At 50.8% G+C, this 15,347-nt stretch overlaps 1 protein-coding gene across 1 annotated transcript; it reads left to right on the top strand.

Moving 5' to 3' along the window:
• The first annotated feature begins 1,243 nt into the window (after nucleotides 1–1,243).
• STC2 (stanniocalcin 2) lies at nucleotides 1,244–14,869 on the top strand. Its single transcript, XM_008015319.3, has 4 exons — nucleotides 1,244–1,615; nucleotides 3,647–3,789; nucleotides 6,215–6,426; nucleotides 11,360–14,869. The coding sequence occupies exons 1-4, from the start codon at nucleotides 1,465–1,467 to the stop codon at nucleotides 11,760–11,762; spliced, it is 909 nt and encodes a 302-aa protein (XP_008013510.1). The 5' UTR covers nucleotides 1,244–1,464; the 3' UTR covers nucleotides 11,763–14,869.
• The last annotated feature ends 478 nt before the right edge of the window (nucleotides 14,870–15,347 follow it).

Here is a 15,347-nt window from a genome sequence, read left to right on the forward strand (position 1 = left end):
GTGTCCCCGCCCTCCCTCAGCCCTGAGAGCCCCCCGAGCTGCGCTGTGGGGTGACTGAACCAAGAGCAGTTCCTGTCCCAGGCCCCGGCGCGGGGGAGACGTGAGCGTGCACACGTACACACATAGCAGGGGAAGAGGCGCTCCAAGCGGCGCCCAACTTTCTCCTTCCCTCCGCGGGCCGGGGGAGAAAGTAGCCGGGGCTATCCCCACCCAGCGGTTCTTGGGGAGGGGGCCGAACAAGAAAAGGGAGGAGATGGAGATAATTTCCCCGGATTTAGCTTTTTTGTCTTTGTTTTTGTTCTCACCACTTCCATCGGATGACTGGAGAGTAAAAGGGAACCCAGAGCGGGGTGGCGAGCAGCGCTTGGAGAAAATGCAGGAGTGTGTTTGGAGACGCGTCAAGGTGTCTCTCCAGCTCTGGCCTCCGGGCACGCGATGCTCCGCGGCGGCTGACTCAGGGCTGCCTTGGGCCTCCCTGCCACCCTCCTGGAAATGATGCAAGTCCCGACTGTCACCTGGATCCCTGCAGCCCAGCCTGGAATGCGTCTGGATCAGGGGAAGGACAAGAAACGACACTCCAGGTGTTGCACGGCCCACCAAAGCGGGAAGATAGGGCAGTTGCTCAGACCAAATACTATATCTAGTACTTCTGCTCCTATCTTCAATCGTGGGGTTCTTTTTAATGCAAAGTGTCACAAGGCTAGGAATTCCCATGTGTGCTCAGTTGGCCCACAGCATCATTGCGCCCGGGAAACTGCTTCAATTTATTAAGTCCTCTGGGCTGAGAATCTCACTGAATTCCAAAAGGCAGAAAGAGGAAACTTTCCCAACCCGATGCGGGTGTGACGTGAGCCAGGGGCCCGAGGGACTCTGTCCCAGAGCAGACCGTCCCCCTTTAACAGCAACTGGAGCTTGGATTCGCGTTTATATTCTACAGTCCTTTCGACCATTGCCCTGGAGCACCCGCACACGCACGCATCTCCAGCCACGCTCACACACACTCATACACACGCACGCAAACGCGTGGCCGCCGCCAGGTCGGCAACTTTGTCCGGCGCTCCCAGCGGAGCTCGGCTTCCTCCTGTAGTAGTTGAGCGCAGGCCCCGCCTCCCGGCCGTGTTGTCAAAAGGGCCGGGGTCTCGGATTGGTCCAGCCGCCGGGACAACACCTGCTCGACTCCTTCATTCAAGTGACACCAGAGCTTCCAGGGATATTTGAGGCACCATCCCTGCCATTGCCGGGCACTCGCGGCGCTGCTAACGGCCTGGTCACATGCTCTCCGGAGAGCTACGGGAGGGTGCTGGGTAACCTCTATCCGAGCCGCGGCCGCGAGGAGGAGGGAAAAGGCGAGCAAAGAGGAAGAGTGGGAGGAGGAGGGGAAGCGGCGAAGGAGGAAGAGGAGGAGGAGGAGGAAGGGAGCACAAAGGATTCAGGTCTCCTGGCGGGAGGTTAATACCAAGAACCATGTGTGCCGAACGGCTGGGCCACTTCATGACCCTGGCTTTGGTGTTGGCCACCTTTGACCCGGCGCGGGGGACCGACGCCACCAACCCACCCGAGGGTCCCCAAGACAGGAGCTCCCAGCAGAAAGGCCGCCTGTCCCTGCAGAATACAGGTAAGTGCATGTGCCCCCGCAACCGGGAGCTACTGGGAGAGGACACCGTGCACCCACGCGGCGCGCCCCAGGCGTTTCACCGGGAGCCAGGCGCCCACCCACGGCCACGCAAACTCTTGGGATGGCACGGGACGTGCAAAGGGAAGCGCGAGGCAAGGCGAGGTCCGCGCCGGGCTCCGAGCGCCCGGAATCTGCACGTGCTAGCAAGGGTGATGAAATGGCTGGGGCAGGACTTGTTGCTGTCCTCCCCAGGGTCGAGGGGAAATGAGGCAGCGTCTGACGCTGGCAGCGCCAGCCCCCGCCCCCGAGTCCCGGGTCCGGTGCAAAGCGCGCTTCATCCCGGCCGGCACGCTGGAGGCACAGAGGGTCCCCGGAGCTGGGCTGCGCCCTGCATCCGGAGAACTTCTCTTCCCAGCCTGACGGCCTCAGTAAGAGTGCCGCGTCTTCCCCCTCCTCAAAAGATGCCGGACATCCCAGAACTTTGCAGGCGAGACAGATGGCACTGCGAACTTTCCCCCTGGGGGCACTGCTTTCGGAAGGGAGCGTGGGGGCGGCGCAAAGCGTACCTCCGCGGTGCTGCCGCCATCCCCAGGCTCCTGGCCAGGTCAGCAAGCCAAGAAATGGTGACATGACCCGAACCGTGCGCCTCCTCTGCTCGACCGGCTCTTGGCTCACCAGCAAGCTACAAAGCAGAGCCAGGCGTGCAGGGCACGGGGCTGGCCCTTTTCCCAGCTCGGAAAGAGAAAGAAAATCTGCCTGCAGCTCCTTCGCTCCACGACCCCTCCCCCGACTTTGGGGGGCCGTGTGAACGCGGCGGCGTGCGTGCGCTCACCGCACGAGCAAGAATGCACGAGTGCCCATTAGGGACGCCCCAAGTGAGTGAATCGCGGCCCTGCGCGGTCCTGCCCCGGCGGCGCGTGGGGTCTTACGGAGCCTGTCACCTCTACATGCTGGGGCCGGCACCCCCACCACCCCGAGACCCTCGCCCACCCTCCCCCTCCTCTGGCGCTTCCTCTGAGAACTGAACGTGATTCTCGGTGGTTGGGGACCCTCAACAATAAACGGCCCTCATTCTCTCGCTGGATTTAATCTGATGCGGATTATCTGCTCCGACCCCGCCCTTCTTCCAAAATATACTTTTCTGATGTAATTTTGTGGTTAGTTTAAATCAGAGACTTGGGTAGTGGGAAGGGAGGGAAGAGGCTTTGCACGCTGCAGCCTGACAGTTAACTCCCTCCGTTTGCCCTTTCCGAGAGAGGAATGGGGGCCACATTCGGTGAAGAGCTGCAAGCTTCCTCCCTGGCGGAGGGAATTCTAGGGGATTGGGTGATATACCTCACCCCATCCCTAATTAAAAGGAGCCTGCAACCGCGGATAGTGGCGTTTCTGAAGGCTCGCCCCCATCTGACTCCACTCCTAAGCCTGCTGGCCAACCGCAGCTTCCCTAGCTGGTATTTTAATGCGAAGGGTTGGGAGGCACTGCCTTAATAGGAATTTTGTTTTGATTTTTAGGTGTTGAATCATAAAACTGAATTGAAACTGCTTTTTAGATGCTGTCATTTGGGTGTCAGGAAGCAAATGGCTGTAAGTTAATAGCAGCAACTTCTACAGATCAAGTAGAGAACGGTACTTCATTGACGAAGTACAGTCTTCAACTCAAAATTTTATTTTTGTCTGTGGGTTTAAAAAGCTGAAATATATTTTGCTCTCAAACTAAGTATTGCCACAAATACTTTAATAAAATGGAAAGGATGAAAAGGAGGAATGCTCAGACCAGCCTTCTGGTTGTAATTTTTGTAATTTTCAGCTCTTTTCTACAAATATTTACAAATAGAGATATTTTTCATGAGTAGATTAAAGGAGGAAATTTTGTTTCCCAGGCTTTTTAGGTCCTGAAATAGTCATTACTAACTCTTTTTTCCTCCTTAAATTTTCCTTGAGTTGTTACTAACTTTTATTTCAAACGACGTCTCTGCATTGCCCAGCATGGGTTCGAGTTTTGTATATATTTGTATGTGATTTTCCTTTTAGCGGAGATCCAGCACTGTTTGGTCAACGCTGGCGATGTGGGGTGTGGCGTGTTTGAATGTTTCGAGAACAATTCTTGTGAGATTCGGGGCTTACATGGGATTTGCATGACTTTTCTGCACAACGCTGGAAAATTTGATGCCCAGGTAAAAATCCATCCAGAGCATGAAGAATGTTTGGGGTGAGCGTACATGATTGAAATGTTCATTGGAAAGCCTTGTTAACCAACTTCCTTTGCTGTTCCTTGTGGTGTGTTTTAGTGCTTGCAAGCGACAGTCTAGGCATAAAACATTATTCCAGTGTCTCCCCTCTGCACTCATAAGCTGTGTCTACACAGGCAGGGTGGACTGGAGACCAATGTCTTCATAAATAATAAACACCTTGTAAGGGGACATGCTGTGTCTGGCCACCCAGAACTCAGTCTCCAAAGCCCATCGCATGAGAGATAGGGGCAAGAACCCCCAATTATACATTTCAGAAGCCATTTTCACCTACTAGGGAAATGAGACACAAAGTGTGTAGAAATCCATCATGTGGTGTGTGTGCAGGCAACCCAAATAACTCAGGACCTCCGAAAGAGCACTTCTATTCCTCCTGAGTAGCAGATCCTTCTCTCCCAACCTGTCAGGTCAAAACCCTGATCGAGTCCTTCAATTCCACACTGTCCTTTTGCTCTATATAATAAATATAGTCAGGGCCTGACCCACTTCGGTTATCCCAGGGTCCCAAGGGCAACGTGGAGTTGCTGCTCAGGGCAAGGCAGGAACACAACAAGCAACCTATGGCTCCAGTGCCAGCAACGCAAGTTCATTTTTAGATGGCATGTGGCTTCAGACTCACCTTCTACGTGTTCTCCCTGGCCACTTATATGTCCTGTTGAAATGCCCTGTTACTATATCTCAGAAACCTCTCTCCTGGTTCATTGGAGAGCAATGCCAACATTTGGAGGTGGCCATCAGTTTAGGTGAGATTTATGGATGTCACCAGTCCCCATCCACTGACATACACTAGTGAGCCTGACAAAGCAGTGCCTGGGAACAAGGAGGGGAGGTGATGACGGGGCAGGCAGCCTAAACTGCAGAGGATGTGCAGTGGCCAGAGGGGAAACTGAAACCAGGGAAGGAAAGAGGTAGAACTTTGAACTCCTTGAGGCCCCCTAATAAAGCAATCACTCTGGATTAACGGGAATTAGGAAACGTAATAGGAAATCCGGAGGAAAGACGTGTATTTAAGGGCAATCCCACAGGATGTCAGGGAAGAATACCAAGAACAGATTGCCACAGCCCTCGCATCAATTCATCTTCCTCTTTTTCTCAACCAACAGGAATATGTTCTCAAGTTAGAGGCGTCCCTTTCAAGTCGATGCTCAGCACATAACTGCTTAATAAACGGGCACACCCTGCCCTCCATTCCGTTTGGCTCTGGCTAGAGAGTCAAAAGAGAGGGGGCCACGGGGAGGGTGCTCAGGCCACATGGTTTTTCAGAGATCAGATGCTATCTGTAGACATTTCTATGGCTGCTAAAGAGAGAACCAAAATAAATGTGCTGGCTGGCTTCCCACTTCCAACCTAAACCCATTTACTTTCTCAACTCAGTGACTTCCGGGTCTGTCTAAAAACAGAGGGGTGACCTCTCCGACGACAGCTCGTTTCTATAGTAATGTGGGGTGCGGGGATTCCTGGGTAGGCATCCCACAATGCCTCCGGGCCGCGGGAGGTTGATAAGGGAGCAGCACCGAGCTTGCCTCCACACCCCCAACAGCTGTCTCCTTTCTAGGATAAGCACAATCAAACGGGGTTGCCAGGAAAGAGAACTGCAGGCCAGATGTATGCCTGGCTGCCTTCGCCACTCGGAGGCAGGGAGTGTGGGGGAGGGGCCGCCAGTGAGGCAGTTCAGACTCCAGATGCTGCCAGGCAGGGTGCCAGGCCGGCCTTTTAGAGGCAATAATCCGAACAGTTTAAAGGAGTAGAGTCATTTTCAAAAAGGAAAAGAACGCTCTTCCTGGTAGGGTAGGAGGAGACAAGGGTATGGATTTGGGGCGTGGGAGGCACTGAGGCAGAAAGGGAGGCACAGTCAGCAGTCAATCTTGGTGTCGCCCCTGGAATCAAGAGAGAAAGGAAAAGTGTGAGATTTGGACATGCAGGCACCTTCCACCTAGGGGAAACTGCTCGTGAGAACCGTAAAGGATTTATGGATTTGTGTCTGGCCAAATTCCGTTTGTGTTCCAGAGAAGTTGTCACCAACCAGCACTGGGCTACCTGAGAGACACATAGCCACGGAAGCCCCCGTTGGAGGGAAACTCACAGAGTAGCTGGGGAGGAAGGAGGATGTGTTAGTCTACAGAATGAACATCCCTTGTTCCCAAGTGCTGGGGGTGTCATGTCACTCTGGACATGCCTCCTGTTGTGGCATTGCCTGTCACCTGGGAGGACATCCGTCTCTGGCGGGGCCTTGGGGTTCTGATGTCAGGAATATCCTGTGTAAGCCCAAGAAGGGCTGAAATGTCCAAGCGTGTAACGAGGTCTCCTGCTTTCTGCCCCTCTCTCCCTTCCCCGGCCTGTGTGTTCTCAGGGCAAGTCATTCATCAAAGACGCCTTGAAATGTAAGGCCCATGCTCTGCGGCACAGGTTCGGCTGCATAAGCCGGAAGTGCCCGGCCATCAGGGAAATGGTGTTCCAGTTGCAGCGGGAATGCTACCTCAAGCACGACCTGTGCGCGGCTGCCCAGGAGAACACCCGGGTGATAGTGGAGATGATCCATTTCAAGGACTTGCTGCTGCACGAGTGAGTACTGCCCCACAGAGGGCCTGGGGTGGAAGGGCCACACCAAGGATGGCAAGGTGTATGGGAGGAGAGCCTCGTTGCTTCTACAGGTTGAATGCCTGTCAAATGGAGGTTTCCATTTACTTCAGAAAGCTACCCTGACTCTCCTAAAAGGCCCCTTTCCTGCTGCTTTCAGGAAAAGAGAGAATTCCCTCATCAGTCTCAAAACCACAAGCAACAGAAATGGAAATCGTTTTACTAAGAACGAAATGTGTCAGTTCAGAAATGCTCTTCATCTTCCCCTTAGCCAAGAACCCACTAGCTCTTAGAATATTCTGAGTAGCTGTAGAGGTGTCCTTACCAACAGCAGATTGCTAATAACATTGGTTGAATATTTACCAAGTGCCAGGCACTGGGCTAAGAGCTCCTTGTGAATTTTTCACTTGATCCTCACAACAGCCCTTGTCACCTCCATTTGACAGATGAGAAAACTGAGACTCACTAAGGCGAAGCTCACACAGCTAGTGACAGGCAAAGCCAGGCTTGGGACCTGGCTCCAGTCTGCTGAGCAGTCTGGCTCCAGAACCTATACTCTCAAATGCCGAAAATGGAGTTATAGATGCTTTTCCTGCCTCCTTAAGTTTCCTTTCCCTTAGAAGGTTGAGTTCACCTTCTCTAATACATTAGTACTCTCTCAGAAAAATGCAAAACAAATGCCAAAAACTTTAATCAGCTAAACACTTTTATGCCAAAACAAGGAAATGTGAACTTACTTATTTCAATACTTGAAATTCAATGATAAAATCAGGATGCATCATTCCTTACAAAATATTTCCGCTATAGGATCCTAAATTTTGCAGCATGGTAAAGCACGTTGGTACACAATTGTTCCTAACATGAGGCAGGGCCAGGAGCCCCTAAAGATAATTTTTTTTTAATATTGACAATGGCTCTTTCCTCAGAGACACAGGGCAGAAACAAAGCCACTAGCCAAGCAGTTTCGTACAAGTCATTACCAGTTTGATGGCACTGTTGGTCTCTCCATGGTGACTCATTGAGCCAAATCAGTATAATTTTATGAACTCTTGATCCTCAGTTTGTGCCACAACCTTCTTCCAGTTATGTCCCTACCACACCAACACCACTCAGATGACAGAGAACAACCACCACCTCCTGTCTCTTTCCACTTGGTTATAAGGTCATAGGCATCTTGCAACACCCTTAGTACAGTGTTAGAATCATACAATTCATGGCGAAACTCTGCAGGAAGCTCTTGCCAAAAGCAAAATAATATTGTATTTTCCTTGAATTAGGCTAATGCCTTACAAAATATTTTTTATCCTTCAAATATTTGTAAGGGAACAGTAGCAACCACAGCATCATCAACAACAATGACAGCTGTCTTTTTTTTTTTTTTTTTTTTTAATGTGCTAGGCCCTTGGCCAGGGCCTTTACATGGGTTTTCTCATTTATCTTCCCCAAAGATGCTACAGGATAGAAATTACTATGCCCAAGAGGAGGAAAGTGAAGCTAAGACATTAGAGAACTCGCACTGAGGTTTGATTCCTGCTTTTAAGCTTCGGAATTGCTGGTACACATGACTCTAGCCAGTCGTCAGGAATAGACTTCAAACTCGCTCCCAGCCTATAATCTCCCTGCTAGACCTGAAAGGTCTCACAGCTCCCCACGTGTGGTGGACTTCTTGTCCTTTTCTCAAATATATCCCCATTACACAAGGAGAACACTCTAAAATTGCCTTCCTTCAGGTGCCTCTGGAAGAGACAAATGCCCCCATGGCTAGGAAATGCCATGAGCTTCACTCGCCTCCAGCCCTGTCCCCCATTAGAGAGAGTTTGCTGGCCTCAGGAATGGGTGGGTGATGGGGCCCATTCCTAGTTTATAAGGCTATAATGCATGCCTGGAGCACAGGAAGACTATCTTTCTTGGAGAAAAGTATTCTTTCGGAAAACTGAAGGTTGGAAGTCCCGCCCCCTCCCCTTAATTAAGTAGAAGGTAAAGCCTTCTTCTAGTGTCTCCTTCTTGGGAATGTGGCCCTCCAGGCCATGGTCTCCTCACACCATTCAGAATGAGCCTATGACCCCCTACCCCAGCCTGCTCTGGAAATGCAGGCAGCCCATATAAGAAGCCTGGTCACATGCTGTTCCTCTTGCTTTGCCCTAAGTCATCTCTAGGCAGGGGTCTCCACTAACTCCAGCTTCCCAAAAGCCCCCATTACCTTTCCTTCTGAAGCCATGATGTGACAGTGCATCGACTTGTACTTCTAGCTGAACTGCCTGCTTTTTAGTTTTGTTTTTTTTTCAAGCATCTTAACTGATTAAAGTATCTTATCAGTCCCCAAATATCAAGAAGGTCATTTCCGAATGTGTGGTATTGGTCAAAAAAATTAAAAAAGAGAACTGAATTTGCTTTTCACTTTAGAGATGAGGAAATCACAGTCACCCCAGAATCTGCACCACCCCATCCTTCAACCCAACCCCCATCCACACCAGAACACTCACCCCCAATTAATGCTGCTCTTTTTAAGCTCTTCCTCTCTGCTCCCCTCACCCCTTCCTGCCCACCCCACTTTCTGCATAGCATCTGTCTCCCCCTAGCTGCAGCCGGCCTGGCTTGACCCCACTTGCCGTGTTGCTGGGTGCTGGCAGGCTCCAGGCACATCCCCCTCCAAGTATTTTTTAAAATCCTTTAGCCTTGCTGACACCCAGTTGAACGAGCTGGACTTTGTCATTAGACACGGGCTGAGCTTGCAGCCTGAGAAGGCACCATGCCAGCTCGGAACACGGCTTAGATTAACTTGGTTCGGCACACACACCCCTCCCCGCAGTTCACAGCTTCCTCCTGGAGAGAAAGAAGGCCAAGGGCAGAGGAGAGCATGGGCTCGTCCAGCCTTCTTGGATCCAGATCCACCTTGGGCTTCTGGGGGCTCATCTGGCAGACAGAACCCCCCGGCAGAGAAGGTGAAAGAGAGACAGTCTGTATATCCCCAAGACAGCCCTCCCCTTAATCTGGGGCAAGAAGCTTGAAGACAGCATCCAGTTAGTATCTCAGAAAGACAGACACTCACCCCTGCAGGGTGCTCATCTAGCCCTGGTGCCGTGGCAGGCACAGTCAGGTGCTAAAATCCCGCTGCTGCTTTAGCAGACACACTCAGTGAACTTGAGCTCCGGAGGCAGCTTCTAGTTTTCAAAAAATAGAAGGAAACAAGCACTCGTGAAGCATTTCCCTCATATTGCCTCCTGCATGCCCACCTCAGGGCAGTCCGAGGAGACAGCGTTAGGTTGTCTTGCATTGTCAGGGGCCGGCCTTAGAGGGTTTACAGCCCTTTGCCCAGTGACCATGCACAGACTTGCTGACTCCAAAGTCATCAAACTGGCCCTAAACAGCAGCTTGATCTCTATCAGCCAGAGCATTCCTCCTCTCTGCTCTGCTCTCAGCCAAGCCCTGGGCCCTGAAGCCCAGAAGCTTCCAAAAGCCACCTTCTCCCTGCTCTTCTCAGTTTTTACATCCATGAGATGAGGACAGTTCACTCAATTCCAGCTTGAGGACTAATTAATAAAAATGCAGTAAACTACTTCACACATCTCAAAATACAGTCTGCTCTTTGCACATAGCAACGGCTGCCGGCTTGCAAAGAAAAGGCTCCATGGGCTGTAACGCAGCCTCGTTGGTGGCCCAGGCTTAGGGAGGACAAATCAGGTTGCTCCTTGTTATGAATGACCTCACATTCCAGGGTGACTTCCCTGCTCAGGGTGATGGCCCAGAGCTGCAGTGCTTATGGTCAGATAAATCAGAATGTTTGCCAGCGACGACTGCCTAGGAATGCTGGTTAGCCATGTGAAACATTCTATACGCCCCTTGGGGGGGTTTAAAGGCCAGTGAGAGGTTAAAATAAAAGCTCAGTGAGTGACCCATGAGAGCCCATTGCTGGGGACACTCCTTATCAGATGGACCCGTAAATATAAAAAGCAGATGCTCCTGCCTTCTGCACACCTTGTCCACCCCCTGGAGTAAATTCTTCCAGCAGTTTTCCTAAAGAACAGCCCAAGGCAACCGGAATGGCCTGAGCAACTGGCTCTGCCCTCCAGAACTAGGCGAGTTCGTTGCACAGCGAGCTGTCTCTCAAACCAAACACAGGGTCCCCTGACCGCCAGCCTTCAACTCCAATCTAAGGAAGCCCAGACTGAAAGAATAAAGATGCGTAGATGGCCACAGCTACTCCCCAGCTTCTGCTACTGAGAGAGGGAGTCACTGCATGCACAGGCAATGACATCCCAGGGAGGCGGTCTTCCTCCCTCCCACTTCAGCTCTCCCATACTCCTCCAGATGCAGAGGAAATGCATCCAATAACTTCCAAAAACACCCTTCTTCATCTTGAGCCTAAACCCGGGGCAAACACAAACATGGGGAAAACGGTTTCTTGGGAGCTTCTCACAGAAGGCACACGACCCTAAACCTTCATGGTTTCCTCTTCCCTACCAAAAATAATCTTCTGTTTGGGAGTCTATGTAAGGCCCTGCACCATTTGCCTAATTATGATTCCACTGGACCCCAGAGCCATCTCCACTCTAGCTGAAACTCACCTAGTTAGTGTAGCCTAAAGGCACCCAGAGCTCTCCTGCCATTATTCCCACAGCGGCCCAGATTTCTCACCTTCCCCAGAGGGTCTTCCTTTTAGGGTCCTAAGCTCTCATCCTAAGAGCCTATGCACCTGTGAGCCTGGGACACAATGGCCACCCAATAAGTGTTGGTTGAGGCCAGTACTCCATAGACTATGAGAAAAGGCTTGAAGTCATTTGAGAGAGACCTTCCATCGAACCCAAGCCAAGCACTGGCCATACCTCCTTCCCAGCATTGCCCCTACCCTCTGTGGTCCATTTGGGACTTGCTCCATTCCCAGCCCCTCTCTCTCTCTCTCTTTGCTTTCAATCTTTAGACCCTACGTGGACCTCGTGAACTTGCTGCTGACCTGTGGGGAGGAGGTGAAGGAGGCCATCACCCACAGCGTGCAGGTTCAGTGTGAGCAGAACTGGGGAAGCCTGTGCTCCATCTTGAGCTTCTGCACCTCAGCCATCCAGAGGCCTCCCACGGCGCCCCCTGAGCGCCAGCCCCAGGTGGACAGAGCCAAGCTCTCCAGGGCCCACCACGGGGAAGCAGGACATCACCTCCCAGAACCCAGCAGTAGGGAGACTGGCCGAGGTGCCAAGGGTGAGCGAGGTAGCAAGAGCCACCCAAACGCCCATGCCCAGGGCAGAGTCGGGGGCCTTGGGGCTCAGGGACCTTCCGGCAGCAGTGAGTGGGAGGATGAACAGTCTGAGTATTCCGATATCCGGAGGTGAAATGAAAGGCCAGGCCGCGAAATCTTTCCTCCACGCCGTCCATTTTCTTATCTATGGACATTCCAAAACATTTACCATTAGAGAGGGGGGATGTCACACACAGGATTCTGTGGGGACTGTGGACTTCATCGAGATGTGTGTTCGCGGAACGGACAGGTGAGATGGAGACCCCTGGGGCCGTGGGGTCTCGGGGGTGCCTGGTGAACTCTGCACTTACACGTACTCAAGGGAGCGCGCCCGCGTTATCCTTGTACCTTTGTCTTCTTTCCATCTGTGGAGCCAGTGGGTGTCGGCCGCTCTGTTGTGGGGGAGGTGAACCAGGGAGGGGCAGGGTAAGGCGGGGCCCCCGGAGCTGGGCCACACAGTGGGTGCTGGGCCCCGCCCCGAAGCTTCTGGTGCACAGCGTCTGGTGCCGTCTCCACGGAAGTCAGGGCGGCTGGATTCCAGGACAGGAGTGAATGTAAAAATAAATATCGCTTAGAATGCAGAAGGGTGGAGAGGAGGCAGGGGCCGAGGGGGTGCTTGGTGCCAAACTGAAATTCAGTTTCTTGTGTGGGACCTTGAGGTTCAGAGCTCTTGGCGGGGGTGGGGGGAGGAGTGTCATTTCTATGTGTAATTTCTGAGCCATTGTTCTGTCTGGGCTGGGGGGACACTGTCCAAGGGAGTGGCCCCTATAAGTTTATATTTTAACCACTGCTTCAAATCTTGATTTCACTTTTTTATTTATCCAGTTATATCTACATATCTGTCGTCTAAATAAATGGCTTTCAAACAAAGCAACTGGGTCATTAAAACCAGCTCAAAGGGGTTTAAAAAAAAAAAAACAGCCCATCCTTTGAGGCTGATTTTTTTGTTGTTGTTGTTAAGTTCAATTTTAAAAGCTATCAAACAGCGACATAGCCATACATCTGACTGCCTGACATTCACTCCTGCCCACTTCGGGGAAACCTTCCACCCAGAGGAAAATGCACACGTGGGGAGTCCATTTGACAAATTTCCCTTAGGGTTTTGTTATCTCACCTTGACCCTCAGCCAAGACTGGTAAAGCTGTGTCCTGGCGATTCCAGGAGGCCCAGCTGGAAACCTGGCTTCTCCATGTGAGAGGATGGGAAAGGAAAGAAGAGAATGAAGACTACTTAGTAATTCCCATCAGGAAATGCTGACCTTTTACATAAAATCGAGGAGACTGCTGAAAATCTCTAAGGAACAGGATTTTCCAGATCCTAATTGGAAATTTAGCAACAAGGAGAGGAGTCCAAGGGGACAAATAAAGGCAGAGAGAAGAGACAGAAATAAAAATACGAGGAAAGGAGAGTGAGGATTTAAAGTCTCAGCAGTGGGTTTCTTGGGTTATTTAAAATATCACCTAAATAGACCTTTTCTTCCTAATAGGCCATCAAATTAAAGCCTATCCTTTCTCAAGCAGGAGCTGGTATTGTAGGGAGTGGCCTGGTTTTCTGGGCTGGGCTCTTCTGGAGCAGGGGTCGGCAAACATTGTCTGCAAAGGGCCAGATAGTGAATCCAGTACTTTCAGTTTGGCGAGCCATGAGGTCTCTGTCGAAACTACTCCACTCTGCCGTCCTAGCACAAAAGCAGCCACAGACAACACACAAACGAGAGGGCTTGGCTCCCTTCCAGGAAGATTTATTTAACGGGCCCCCAGCTGAATTTCACTCACAGGACCCAGTTTACTGATCTCTGTTCCAGTGAGTGGGCCAAAAAGCATATGCATCCTTATCTGTCAACTCATCAGCTCTTCCTCAAGGCAACCTGAAGCCAGACACCAAGAAACTAAGTGTATCTGCTCTAAAATGACTTGTTCCTGGGGAATGCCTTCAACCAAAACACAGTTAGTATTTCTATGACCCAAATCCAATCCCAGTCTTTCATGATCCGTGCCGGGGTGGGAGAGAATCATTGGTTGGGGGAGGGGAGGAAACCCCACCTCCAACCCCCACCACTGGTCCCCCCAGCACCCAGCAAGATCTGGGCCTGCAGAGAACAGAAGAGCTGGTGCACTTAATCCAGCTCTGCCCTTGGCGGGAGGAGGACCTGTGTGTCAGGCTCTGCCATGGGAACGCGTGTAAACCGTCGCCGTCTCCTGCAGTGAGCCACTGCGGCAGGCACATTGACTGTTTTACTGACATCACTCAAAAGCTAAAGCAATAACATTCTCCCGCCTTGCTGAGTCAGCTGTTCATTTGTCCGCCAGCTCCTGGACTGGATGTGTGAAAGGCATCACTTTTCCATTTTTCTCCGTGTAAATGTTTTATGTGTTTGCCTACTGATGTCCCATTTGTTGCTTCTATTGTAAATATTTGTCATTTGTATTTATTATCTCTGTGTTTTCCCCCAAGGCATAAGATTGCTTACTATGTTCATTTGAACCCATTGACTGATCTCTGTTGTATATTTTTCACGCCACTGGTTTGTTTTCTTCTCAGAAGTCAGGTAGATGGCATTTCAATCCTGTCCCTCATGTTATTGGAAGCATACAATAGTATTTATTGCTCAGGGTCTTCTGCTCAAAACCGAGGAAGGTCCAAATTTCTGTAAGCATTGATTGAGACATTTGCACAATCTAAAATGTAAGCAAAGTAGTCATTAAAAATACACCCTCTCCTTGGGCTTTATACTGCATACAAATTTACTCATGAGCCTTCCTTTGAGGAAGGATGTGGATCTCCAAATAAAGATTTAGTGTTTATTTTGAGCTCTGCATCTTAACAAGATGATCTGAACACCTCTCCTTTGTATCAATAAATAGCCCTGTTATTCTGAAATGAGAGGACCAAGTATAGTAAAATGCTGACATCTAAAACTAAATAAATAGAAAACGCCAGGCCAGAACTATAGTCAGACACACACAAAGGGAGAAATTTAAACCTAAACCAAGTAAAAGGCTTCACGGAAATAGCATGGAAAAACAATGCTTCCAGTGGCCACTTCCTAAGGAGGAACAACCCCGTCTGATCTCAGAATTGGCACCACGTGAGCTTGCTAAGTCATAATATCTGTTTTTGTTACGGATTTAGGCAACAGGACCTGTACATTGTCACATTGCATTATTTTTCTTCAAGCATTAATAAAAGTTTTAAATAAATGGCTTCCACGTGAGTAGCGTCATTGTCTGAGAGGGTCATTGATGTCCAATGCTCAGGGGCACAGCTATGAGCAAGTAGACTTGTATGTCAAGAGAATTCTATGCTTCTGCGGATGTTCAGCCTACAGGGAGAGAAGCCAGATGAAGAGGTCCACCCTAGGCTTCTCCTCCATCAGAGGGACTCTGTCCAAGCCCCTGCCTGAGTCACCCAGACAAGGAGGAGAATAAATTTCACACAGTCGGCCTGGAAGTACCAGCCCCACACCCCATTAGGGAGGTCCTCAAGGCTCACTCTGGTCTCACCTTTGAGTCTCCCCTGTGGCCTGGCCTCCCCTTCTCTCAGACTGAGCCTGCAGCAGGCACCACCAGTTTAACAGCTGAGTGGCCTGGCACACACAGGGGAGCCCACTGCCTCCTCCCCAGCTCTTGCTCACAACAGCAGAACAGAGCTAGAGCCCCTGGTTTACACAATTTGTGCCACT

Source organism: Chlorocebus sabaeus, chromosome 23, assembly GCF_047675955.1.
Source record: "Chlorocebus sabaeus isolate Y175 chromosome 23, mChlSab1.0.hap1, whole genome shotgun sequence".
Classification (NCBI taxonomy): Eukaryota; Metazoa; Chordata; class Mammalia; order Primates; family Cercopithecidae; genus Chlorocebus; species Chlorocebus sabaeus.